Here is a 13,770-nt window from a genome sequence, read left to right as displayed (position 1 = left end):
ACGAAAAACTGAAGTCAGTTATCAGCAAAGTGCAGTGCAACAGATCACTCTCTTCCAGTAATAAACTGGGTATTATTATGAAAACTCCGCGTCTGACAAACGAGCCGCGGTCGGGATATTGCAGCGGAAGCCGAGCCGATAATGACCGAGGCCGAGGGTAAGAGATTTATGGCGCACTATTTATTCGACACCGCGTAAAATTTGACGCCGCGACCGTGCTGATACTGTGCTGTATTGAACTTTACGATTTTCGTTTATTGTTTACATTTATTAAACTCGATTGCGCAGTAGTCGAAACTATTATGTCAAGGTGTTAATAATAATGAAATGTCTCGTAGAATGTACAGTCGCGGAAATTCGCGGTATTTCAATAAAAGAATAATTGCCTTCTTCATTGCAACGAGACAAACTACGCCTCTTTCTGCAAATAACTAAATAAATAGCATACCTAGCCGTGTATCACCAACCGACTTTACTTCGGACCTTTATAAACGTTCTGTGGATTTATGTTCAAACGATTGTACCTTTTGAGGTTGGATACCGCCAGTTTCCCCGACTGTACGCATGTTGTACTTTTCTAAAGAGTAAAAATGTTAAAACCTTACCAGTGAGGAGTAAGAAGTGCAGTGTTGAGAGGAGGCGATGCCGGTGCGCGTGCGGCATGACGCGGGAGGGAGAGGGCGCGAGCGCGCCGCGGGGAGTGCGAGCGAGACGGAAAGAGGCGGGGCGGGACGGGCGGTGCACCCGGAGCTCATCTCCAAGGACGTTGCATCTGTAAACAAACAAATTAAAACTGTCAAAATAACAACATCCAAAAGTCAAGTTTTTATAATTACAACTGACGAAAAAAACATCAGAGTTTTAATATTTGCTTTTGTTTCACTGTACTTTACTTTCCTTTGAGATGGACGCTACATAATAGGCAACTATATTGTTAGTTACATAAAAGATCGACACAAAGGAGATACAACATATGTACGCACATCGCCGTAAAAACTCCATTTAGAAAGCAGATAACGAGGAAAAAACAAATATGATGAGTATGTGTTTATTGGCAAAGAAACGTTAACGCTCGTGTGGGGAGGTCGGACCAAAAAGAGTCAAGACGCGCTCAAAGCGGTTGTCTAGAGCCGGCGGAGTATCGAGCCCAGCCCTGCCTCCCCGCGACCCACCGCCCCCCGCCCCTCTATACGAGGCACTAAAATAGGGTTATCACAAAAATTATTTAGTTAACTCTAATAATAAATTCATGGTGTATTAATATTAATATAGCCAATGTGAGTATGTTACCGATTGCTTCTAATCCATAATTATGTTATAACGACATGATAAGATGATTTTTACTTTAATATAAAATATGGTCCAGTACTTTTCATAAATAGACAACCCTAGATAAGGAACGATTGTATTTGGACCGAAAGTTGCTACACGTGTGCGTGTTTGCGTATGTGTGAGGGGGTGAAGGGGTCGCGGGGCGCGGCACGGTGGGCGAGGGGAGGGGGAGAAGGGCACGTGTCTCAAATTGTCTGCTATTTATTGAGGCAGGCAATCGTTAGTCAACGCGACAGAATTTTACTATGTTATTAGATTCTAATACGATTCCGATAAGACGATTTTTTATCGAAAAGCTTTTAAAGTCACTTTATTCACTTAATAATTTCTTACCGATAATATTTCAAGTAATAAATATTTCTTATGTTTAAAATAAGCAACTGTTACATAAAAAATAGTACTTGTTAAACGACACAAGAAGTTTTGAAATAAACAGATCAGTTCTCTATTGAAACTCGTCTGCAAGTAAACCCGCATCTCTCAACTAGGCTGCAACTGAGATGCAGTCAGAGTAAACAAAGTATACCCGAACAATAATACGTATAACCCTAATTTATTTGTTTCTCATACAAGAGAATTGTACTTTATAATTAACTAATATAGTTTATATTAATACTTTATATTTGTATTTTGTATGTATTGAAATAACTCAAAAATTACTAGGCCGATTTTAAAAATTCTTTCACCGTTAGAAAGGTAATTTATCTGTTAGTAACGTAAGTTATGTCTTTTATTATATTTGTCAAAGTAAACGAACGGTTTAGAGAATTCAATTCCGAAGGCAGATCATATGCACGGTAACGATCCTCCATTGTGGGCATGTTGGCGTCGTTTCCGCTTCGCCCTAATAGATGGCGCTGTGGCGAGATCGTCTAATCCTAAAGCACGATATTACTAACGTCTCGCCACAGGGTAGGTCTCCCGCTGGTCGAGGGCTCTTAGGTGATAGGTGTTTTGGTGGCTGTTCTTTGCGTTTTCATTGTGGTTAATGTTTTGTATTTTTCGGTTGTTCTTTCGTTGCGTTGGTCGAGTCGTCCAAATTTCGGACACGGTTACGTAGGAACAAAAACAGGGCATATGTCGGAGATAATGAAAACAATCGCGTAAAATTAGAAACAAAACACTATCCTTAGTTTACCACCATCTTAATTTAATTGATAACTTCACAACACGCTAATCGAATTGCAAACATTTACAACAGAGATTAACCAATTGGTTTTATAATAACAAAGCGCATCTTTGCCACCATTCAAAGACAACTGTCATCAGTCATTATATCGTCGTCTTGACATCTATCATGCGCGATGTACATTCAGCCAGTACTCAAAATTATTAGTTACCAGTTACTTTAATCGTGCAAAACGATTCAATAATTTACACCCGTTACATTTTTTATTTTCACACTTACGACTTTGCGAGAAAAAAAAATATTTCTGAAAAATTCAGAGATAACAACCGTAAGAGACTTCATACAAGAACATTTTCATACTTAGCATTTTCCTCTAATATTTCACAAAAAGGTTGAAACAACTTGCTGTAGATAATAAAACAATTTGCAGAGATGGCTTACACACAGTAGCGCGTCTGGTGCAGCCTGCAGTCTGCAGCCTACAGCCTGCAGTGCAGGATACCTTACTACATTGCATTGAATCAAACTGCTTTAAAACACGACCATTTAAATCCACAACTTTCATGTTCTACTTATATACTTTTTATAAGAATTTGTGTTCAAAAACCACGTTGCCAAATTAAATCTAGATTTGAAGAAAATCAGACTAACTACTTTTATAAAAGTCTTTTCTAAGTAATAATCTTGTGCTTTGTAATTAAAATTTTATTATGACATTTTTTAACTGATCTATGTCAACAATTACAATGATTTTAAAAAAAATATTTTCACAAAAATCTGAGTAAACTAGTTGACAAAGTTGAGTCGAGTTGATGCCACTTGTACTGGAGTGCTTGTAGTTCGCAACGAATTGGAACTAAAAATCCGTCCTTACTGTTTTAAAATGCACTTACAGAATATTCTAAAATCATAAAATAAATAAGCCATTTATGTTTCCTACTTTTTCTTCTACATTAACATCTTTTTAAAAACACTTCTAATTACAGTCAACACAATCACACTTCGACAAGCAATAAACAAAGTGTATCCGCAGCACCCTACGTAATGTGACACTTGAGCAACTGGTCAAGTGTCAACTTGGCTTTACCACACACTTGGGGCCGCAGTCAGCAGTCAGTGGTCCGCTCGGATTTGCTCGCATATAAATAATAATAATTCTCCCCACATGCTTACACCCTATCTCACTTTATGGCTTACAAGTCAAAAGCTGAAATGACTATTCGTCGGTATGTTCAATTTAAATTTTATCTTCTTTTAGATATAATCAATCCAGGTTTTTATTGTAAAGTTGTATTTTATAGTATAATCTATACTAATATAATATAATATAATATAATAAAGCGTAAACTCACACTATTTCGTGGCACAGAATGTCAGCAATCACAGTGTATTTTTGAAAAATCCTTTCTTTGATAAAGCGTCCTACGCTTACGGCTATACATTTTCACGCTATTAAACTTAGGAACTAAATAAATTGAAAAAAAAAACCTTCATATGGGAAAGGGACTATAAACTACAAGCTGCCAACACTAAGGAAGTAAGGTTATTATGGTAACGATAATTGTTATCAAATGTGTCGTGTGTCGTGTCGTGTCTCAAAGGTCTTCGTTGTAATATGCGCAACAATAAAATAATATAGAAAGTTTTTATAATTTCATGCAGATGAAGCCGTACGGGACAGCTAGTTTAGAATACATGTCAAAATGAGGTATTCATTAATTACTATTAATAAAAGTATAGACTGTTTAAATTTAAGAATTTGTACTTTTCTTGATATCTCGCCAACACGAAAAGATTGAATAAGTGAAGAAACAAAATTTAGAAGTTTCTTATATTTCATTAATAACATTTCAGTTCTGTAGGGAATGCGGACGACAGTGATTGAACGCTCGTCCATTGCCATCAACGTCCCTCGACCGCCCTCGTCGTCTCTCGGCGTCCCTCGGGACCTCTCCGAAGTCCTCCTGCCGCCGCAGACTTATAGAGCCCTTCATATAAATTGTCACTTGCTATCACTTGACTACCCAATGTGTCATCGTCTTTTGTCTAAAATCCTGCACTACTACCGCAAGCCCATGTTGTATGTGCAGATGTTTGAACTTAATAAAATAAGGTTTGAAAATAAAGACAAAAGTAAATCAAATTCTACAAAAAGTCCAGGAATCGTCTGACGTCTTAAATAGGATTTCCACCCGCTTGGGTCGGACTCACGCATCTAATCTAGTTTGTCATTCCCTATTACGTACCCTTCGGAGTTTGTATTCGATGCTTGTCCCTCCCCCTTCCCTGTTAGCTCTGGCACTAACTTTTATTATTACTTTATAGAAGGATTTTCAAAGTCACATATCACTATTTGGGTTACAGTCAGTAAGAAATGATTAGTAATTCTTCGCAAGATAATAAGCAGTTTTTGTATAATCGTATTGTAGTCCACCAGGGACCGTAAAATAGCAGTGTAACCGGGGGCGCCCCTTGGGGGAGCGCGGGATAAATTGTGCGGCATACAACTATCACTTGTGGTATTTTTTTTTATAATACAAACATAACTTTACAGTTTAAAGTAATAATTTGCACACAAAGTAAAGGGAACGTTTTAAAATTTGCACTTTGAGATAGACTTTTTAAGTTATATTTTTTTTAATTTATTGAAGGAATTGTAGCATTTTCTTGATTTGGTTCTGAAACTCACACTAATCCTTGCATTGTTTGGCCTCCTTCAACTTGTGACCCTGACAGCGCCCTCTCGCGGACGAGGCGCGTGTCCCAAGCCAAGGGATTAACTCTAACTTAGCAACTGTTCCGTGACCAGAATATTGGAGTCAGATTAACACTGATTATACTGACGGTAGAGCCAAGAAGTAAATTAAACATGTAACATTTTAATTATTTAAGTTAAAAATGTATACCTACATGGTATAAGTAATTTTACCACATCTTCAATTCTACATACATTTTTGTTTATGTTTTTATCAATACCATTTACATAAAACAAATTGTTTCAGTTTAAAGCAAACAACAAAAACTACTGAGCAAGATGAATGTTTACAGCATCCCGCCACCTCCTGCCACCTCCCGCGCCCCCCGGCAAGAAATACAATCAGGATAGCGAGATGTTCCCTCATTCCGTAAGCGATAGAAGCACTCGTCTATACATCGACCTCAGCCCCGTCATGTGGGAAAGGGATTTCAACATAAACGGCGGCGAGAGAGCCCTTCACTGTGAGTGGAGTGTAGCCACTTACTGAATGCAATTTATTGAATTGCCGGGATAAACTGTGAGATAGGGGCGGCACGCACACACACAAACACGCACACAAACACACATACAATTTGCATAATAATACACTGAACTTATTAAGACTTCTACTCACATTCTCGAACAGTTGAGAAAATTACAGATATTAATTTTAGGAGTAAATATATGACTACATGTTTAGAAATTGCCTTCAAAATGTACGTGCACATTTCAAAGCTCCCAATGCACTGAGGAAAGACCAACAAAAACTACATGACATCAACAGTCGCACAGTTTGTGTACTAACTTGCTTGTCTTGTATTGTTGCGATAATACGTCAAATCTTCAACTTTTCATGTTCAATGGAAAACTTCTCGTGTTCGTAAATGTTTTTATCTATTGTCTTATACGGTTGATAGGTTGGTATAACGCTCATATTGTACATCGCTTTCCATACATCATGTTGCTACAAATACTTGACAGTGGCGTGTCGACACAACTGTCTGGAAATAACATTACACAAGTTTGACGATAGCCTGTCGCTTGACGGCAAAAACATCTTAAACATTTTTATGGAAATTTAATGTCCAAAATAGTAAAATTCAGCTAACAATTTTATGATGGAATATAAGATCTATGTGATAAATGTTACAAGCTCACATGAGATTTGTTTCGGAAGCAATGTCCCCGTGCAGCGCAGCGGGTTCTCCGCCTGCCTCCGCCTTCCCCGGGGATCCCCGCCCGGCCCCGGTCGCTCTCCGCAAGAACCAACTTGAGATTAAACTATCATCGGTTTGTGTTTAATAAATTTAGTTTTATTTATGTTATCATGTTATTTCAATTGTAACTTTACTGCCTTTTGGAAATCAATCGTCCGCATTCTTTCGTTATACCCGATAAGGCTCGCATAACCGTTATGACTTGTTACATTATTCAAAACCTGTATTGAATATAGTTTTTTTTTTTTCGAATAAATACACACTTAGAATATGAACTAAGTTACATATTAAATAACTAATAATTATCAGCTCCAAAGATTGCACCGAGACTGCACCGAGATTGCACCGAGCTCAAAAACAAACTGCAAGGAATGAAAAATAACCAGCAAATTCTCTGCAAATAAGACGTTACTCAAAACAAAATTGCTGCTAAACGTTACGTAACTTTGCTACGAAATTAAAACACATTTACTTTTGTGTACTTTTGCAGAACGAAATGAAAACATAACATGAGTACAGTCGTGTGCGTAAATGTTGTAATTTAGCGAAGAGTTTCAGTTATAATAAAGGTTGCGAATAAACTTTTCAACGACTTCATACGGATTTTAATTTTAAAAATTTCGTGTTTTTCGATGCAGGCTAATTTTTGTAGTTATTTTTGTGTGACGTTCAAAATGTATGTTAAATGCAACCTTACTTGCAACAATCGCGAATTTTCTAGTGGTTTTTGAGTTTGGTTACTGATTTTTTTCAGGATAACATGAACGACGGGATGTTAAGAGTCGATTTCTACGTCGTTATTGCCGGCTGGTCAAGGGGCTGGTCCTTTCTTGTCACCCACGTCATCAGAACTCGCAAACGCCTCGTGTGTACCACTGCGCACACCGAGGGGTCGTTTAGTGGATAAGGATGATATCGTCTCGATTCTCATAAGATCCGCTTCTAATCCAGTCACCATATTTCCGCGCGTCATCTCAATTACCTCCCCCCCACGATTTACGGCTTCCTCTCCCCTACCCTCACCCCGTACCCGAAGGGTACCCGCTTAATCTGCCCTTTCCTCGCCATTTACAAATTGAAATATTATTTTAATTTCAGCTATCTTTCACTTTTATTTTCGCTATCTTAGTTACTTAACTTTGCGCTTAAAGTTTTTAAGACGTTAAATTAGAGGTTCAAGTAATTTAATGGCATTCAGAGATAAAGCAGAAACGACTTTAGAAACGTGAATGTTCTGTTGCTCGTTCTCTGGCATAGAAATTATAACTCTCTTGTTTATGGTACTTGATTCAGTCGGAAAGGAAAGATGTGGTTCTTTTGTTACTTTATTCAGGAGTACGACTAACATAAAGTTCAGGTTAACTCGTATATTTCGCTTCAACGCTGGGACATTGTTCTCGGTAGGTTCCATTTCGTTTAACGATCGCGCGCCGCCAAGAAATGGCTGTTATAAAAATAAAAAGCTGCGTCGTCTGACAGACGACAAATAAGCAGCAAACACGACGCAAATAAAAATTCTTGTAGCATCAGTAACAGGAGCCGTACAACTGTAGAACGTTGAAGAATGGACCACATATAACTCACAATCATACAAATATTTACTTATTTCTTTGTCTTTGTTTAATTAATTTTATTAAAACGTTAGCAGATAATTAAAACCTCATGATGACCCTCAACAGAGAGTAACCGTGGTGAAACACAATTGGCAGCAAATTTTGACAAAAAGTTAAAGTTTTTTCAAACATTTAAGTGGTTGAAGGCTGTCGAGCGGGCAGAGCGAGCTGAGAGCTGTGAGCAAGTCGCCGCTCAACATGTAGGTCAGCAACAGCCCTCAGCGGGCGGTGCATTACCGGCCGCCGCACTCGCCCGAACAAAAGCCATTGTGTGCTATCAAATGCATTGGAAATGTTGCAAGTGTAAGGCGAGTTCGATTTCTTTGTTAAATGTTTCGCGACCGGCTCCGCTAGTCTCCGAGAATATACTCTACAGCACTCTATGACACACATAGCTCTTGTAAAAATTGTGTACTTCTACAACATCTGTTTGTTAAAAGATGGCATTTGTTATCTTGATCATAAAAGACTAGCTTTTACCCGTGACTTTACGTGCGATATTAGAAAATATACGAACTATGTAAAACAAAAAAACTACTTATCTGACCTGACATTTTTCGGGGATGAACCTTATTCCATGTGTACTTCAGACGTCGTTTTATATCTATGCCAAAATTCAATAAGATATGTTGAACCGTTGGAGAATTATCGAGTAAACACTGAAAGAAAAATCTAAATCTTTATATTCCACGTGAATCATAACTATTTTCGGCAACAAAGGTAGCCTATATGTTCTTCTAGACTATCCACTACATCTATGCCAAATTTCATCCAGATCCGTTCAGCCGCTCAGGCTACAAACTCTAACAAACATCCATCTATTCATCTAAACTTTTGCATTCAGTTTTAAAGCAAGCCTGTTTAAAAAAAATCTGGTTGTGAAAAGAATGTAACAGTACTCGTCTAAAGCTCCAAATACGAAAATAATAAACTAGAAATACTTCGCGGAATCTCGAGACGAGAGTCGTCTTTAAGTCCATCAAATCTCATAAGACGCGGAGGATAAAGAGAAAGAAGTGTAACACAATTGGGTCAAGCAACACCCCCCCCCTCGCATCGCACCTCCCCCCGACCACCCCTCGCCCAACAGCAAGCCTTCCTCAGGGACAAGACAAAGCCACAGTAGCGCTGAATTAATCGCCTTCCTCAAAATGTTGGCCATTACTTACGAGCCGAGCGCGGATCGTGTGAAATTGCAGGCGATACAAATGTATCTGCGAATGAAATCTAAATTAAAACGGAGATAGTTAACCCGAATGACGTCATTCCGGCTGTTGATTTTTGAGAGTTGACAACCGAAATAATTGTAGAAGATAAGATTGTAGAAGTAATAGATTAATTACAACTTGCACTACTACTGCTATCACATAAATTGTAAATACTGAAGGTAATAGTTTGATTGTGATTTGTTGTATTCCAGCTAACAATTGTATGATGGTTGATTAACATTAACATTTCAATCCATTGCAAATCGAGAATGAAGTAAATACAACAAAATTAATATTGTATCAGGGTATTATAAATCACAATTAGTAATTTATGTATCTGGGTCGTCGCTTCAACAAACAAACCATTGTACGCCGTCAGCTGTTTGTTCCACAGCGCTGTTTCACAAACAAATGTAATAAGATTGATTAATTATTAAAAATTTCGCAAGGATTAGGTGAAATTAGGAAATCTATACTTATCTCTGGTAATGTATGTTACCAAGACATTTAAGAAATACATAGACTGGACATACTGAACATCATTTTTTTACCGCTAACTTCTTTGAAAGGTATTGTTGTCCTTGTATTACAACTTACAAACATTTTTCAAAATAATAATAAGCTCCGTCTTTTGTTAAAAAATAAAATATAAACATGATTTAGTGACACCTATTGGCATTTCGGTTAAATAGAATAATTATGTATATTATATTAACATGTGTTTTTGAGGGTCATTTGAAAAATATCTGAAATGAAGTGTCAACTTTGCTTCCACTATATATTTTTTGCTTCTCTTTGGTTATTACCCAAGATTATTATCTCATCTACAGAGATCGGTACAGACCGATATCTAGTTATCACACAACTGAGACAAAATTATTTCTATGCACGATCCCAAGTTATGTGTTATTTCAGAGATCTAATCCACAGATTAAATCGACCAGTAACTCACATCTTAATGTGACCAGAAGGGAGGGTGAACATCTGAAGAAAGCCGGACAATGCCCGGCCGGTCAACGTCACCCGGGTATGGTATTTACCCGGCGGATATTCAAATCGGACCCTAGCTTGATATTACTTACTCTAGGGGACGCGGTTTATTTCCATACCTTTTTTTCCTTTTGATTAAATTCCTAGAAGCGTAATATCCATTTTTTTTAAAAAATAGGATTGTTTGCTTTATAATACATACATTAAAAATATATAACAGCTAATGTACAAAACAATGGAAGATGTAAACGAAATCTTAGCGATATTCTGCAAAATGTGCTGAACACTAACAGCCTTTTGCTCCAACTAATTGGAGTATTTTATGCGAATACGATTTAAACGATTCTAATTCTAGGAAGTCTAAAATGATTAGTTGTATCGTAATCTTAGCAGAGACAATCTCAACTGTTTGTATTTATGTACATACTAGCTTACGTCCGCGACTCCGTCCACGCGGGAAAAAAACAAAAGAAAGTAGCCTATAATCATCGAGACTATCCTCTACATCTGTGACTTCTATCGAGATCCGTTCAGAAGTTTAGGCTACAAACTCTAACAAACATTCATCCATGTAAACTTTCGCATTTATAATATTAGTACGATTTAAACAATCTCATCTGTCACAAAAACTAAACTAGATTGAAGCGAATTCCTTTTTTTTGTATTTGTAAACAAAGTAATTTACAACAAGATGAGAAAAGAGTTCACAAAATCAAGCTCAAGTAATATTAGAACACTTGGGTATTAGAAGGTAACTCATTATTCTTCAGGAAACACAACATACATACACAATATGTCATATTTGATAGCAAAGTTCAGTCATCAAACAGTGATAATGATAATATGTGAGGGATACTCACCGGTGCGGAGTACGCGGTGCTGGAGTGGAAGAACACGCGCGACACTGACGTGCGGGCACACCGGCTGCCGCTACCACACTGCCCCTACCCCTACAGGATTGAGCAGAGCACGCAACCCCTCCCCCTGCACCTCAGTATCATCCCCCTCCAGGCACTATGTAGCGGGTCGCGGGAACAGGAGCAGTAAATCGGGATTCGGGATCGGGCGATCGTTACGCAACGACCCAAACCTATACCACGATATCATTACTTCAAATTTTATCTATTATCTAATTCTTCGCCATCATAAATAGACACTTTCCTGAACACACTCCAGCGATCGATGAACGACATTGTAAACCAGAACCTTTTTGTCATGTTAAGAGGTTTCCTACCTAATGCAAACTATGTTATACATATGAATGTAACATAATTGCGTTCTAATGTTATCACCTTGAAACTGCAACGCGTAAGAATCATTGTAATGTTAAGTACCCGTCCTTTGATGCCAAGCACTATAAGTACTTGGGCACTTGTTCACTAGTAGAACTAGCGACAACAGAACTGGGTTTTAGCACTTGTTCTGTTTGTTACTTGTCACTGAGTCAGTTAGCATGGCGCAGTCGCCTCTCGCCTCGATATGTTCCCTCGCGTTGCCGACATTACTGCTTCTACTAGTAAGACTATTTTATGATCGAACACTGGCCTAATCCTAACTTCAAAGTCGCCGCCGCCTCATGTAAATGTTTTAACTTTCCAGAGCACTTGCTGCGACGGCAATCCTCTCGGCCTCTTCAGTCTGTTTAATCCAGTGTAAGTATCCCTTTGTGCTATTTAACTGCAGGAGGCATATTGGAAATAATGTGTTGTACGTGTGTCTGTGCTCGTTGCAGTGGCTTGGCCAACAGCACCTCGCTGCTGGGGGCGCTGGCACTGGCGCACGCGGAGCACACTGTCGCCAAGTTGAACGCGCTCGCCGCACTCGCCGGTATCTTCACCAACGATACCCTAGGTCACTACTGCTTACTTATTATTACTTCTTTCTTAAGATACGTAGTTCAATGGTCCTTTACTTGTCAATCCAATTTTAACCAATTTAACCCTTTAAAGCCAGTGTGGTCTCCAGTGGGCCAGCCAGTGGGGTGTGGATGGTAGACTTCTCTGATATAGATTATACCTTTCTTTATTTTTGTTTTCATTATAACAATATAGAAACACACTATACTTACAGGTTTCTTTGGCTAAAAGAGTAGTGCGCGGCGCGGCGACACAGTAGCAGCGCAGCCTACCTTTGTAGAAGAACTCACTTACAGTACTCTGCGTTAAATAAAGAAGCAATAAAAAACAATATAGTTACAATTTATTAGACTAGTATAAATATGTAAAGATACAAATTATGTTATTCTTAAATCGGTACCTAGTACTAATAAGTGTAAATATAACGGCGCTAAATGATTGTTAATTTTTTGTACCATTAAAATTACAATCGTATAATAATTATAATTGCTGGCATCATAAGAAATTATTTTGAATTGGTATTGTAATTTGTGTTTTTTAACAAACAACCCTTAATAGTATAGTGCCACAAGACTCTTGTCTTGCACCTTTTAGACATTGAGAGGATGGCGCTTCTGAGCATTTAGGGTTACCAGTAAGGTAATATGTCCGCATTAAAGGGAAATTCTTTCCTTCTGAAAACGAAAACGCAAATTTTAAAGGAAATACTTGTGGCTTGCAATGTAACTAGGAAATGCCCCAGACTTCGTTTGTCGGTTAGAAGGCTCTATAGTTAAGAATCTTTGTAGCAAACTTTTAGCAATGCACTCCCTTGAGACAGTTAGGGAAGGAATAGTCTTACTTAGCCCTCATCTACAGAATAATAGAAATCTTAATTTCTGTTGTTTACAATCAACGCACAGTACAACTATGTGGTTAGTTTATGATACATTAATGAGTACACACAGTAATTTCCTTAATACGTAAGTCATTATGAAATTAACGTCAAGAAGGCCATACTCCATACTTCCAGGTGCACAAAACACGTTACAATAATGGGTCGGTCACTACAAATTGAAGTAGGAAATAAAACAACTTTCAGCAAAATATTTTTAAGTCAGTTAGTACATAACTCTTTTTTTTTAATTACAAATTCAAAAATATGGGTCGCCTTGAAAGTTAGGGAATTTCTTGATTAACACATGGTAATGCAACAGATACAAGATGATTCACATTTTCAAATGTAATTACTGGACCCCCTACTTCTCAGAATTAAAAATATCTCCCAATAAAAAAAAACTATCTTGCACTACTTTTAAATAATTTCATTGCTTTATTTCATGGAATAACATTAAAAAGCAACACAAAATCCGTAAACTAATAACGCGAAGTGAAGTGACAAGCTATGTCATTATTACCCTGACATTAAATGTCACTTCTTATTGCCGGATACCAAAAGAGTCATGTACTTCTATATCAACCCATCTGTCAAAATGTCCAGGCAGCGATCGAAATAATAATAGTAAACGATGACAGTTGTCATTGCATGGTGGAATGATGCGCTTTGGTTGTGCGCACGTATAAAGTCAATTGATTCGAGTTTCAAGTTTTCGATTAGCGACGTGCGCTATGCGCTATGTGCATAACGCGGTATGCGATTTTTACAGTGGTAGTGCCCGCTTTAACATCTTAGCACGAATGGGCCGGCA

General features: G+C 37.9%; 1 protein-coding gene across 1 annotated transcript in view; it reads right to left on the bottom strand.

Annotated features, from left to right (window-relative positions):
- LOC106099711 overlaps positions 1-11,164 on the bottom strand; it is a 31,831-nt gene extending 20,667 nt beyond the window's left edge. The window contains exons 1-2 of the mRNA XM_013278333.1: positions 11,087-11,164; positions 606-772 (exon numbers count right to left, since the gene is read on the bottom strand). Of these exons, the coding sequence (XP_013133787.1) occupies positions 606-663 (58 nt within the window). The 5' untranslated portion in view covers positions 664-772; positions 11,087-11,164. The remainder of the gene's footprint in view (positions 1-605; positions 773-11,086) is intronic.
- Between the last annotated feature and the right edge of the window lie 2,606 nt (positions 11,165-13,770).

The sequence above is a fragment of the Papilio polytes genome, unplaced genomic scaffold (assembly GCF_000836215.1).
Source record: "Papilio polytes unplaced genomic scaffold, Ppol_1.0 DF824325.1, whole genome shotgun sequence".
NCBI lineage: Eukaryota > Metazoa > Arthropoda > Insecta > Lepidoptera > Papilionidae > Papilio > Papilio polytes.
This window is presented reverse-complemented; position numbering and strand designations above follow the sequence as displayed.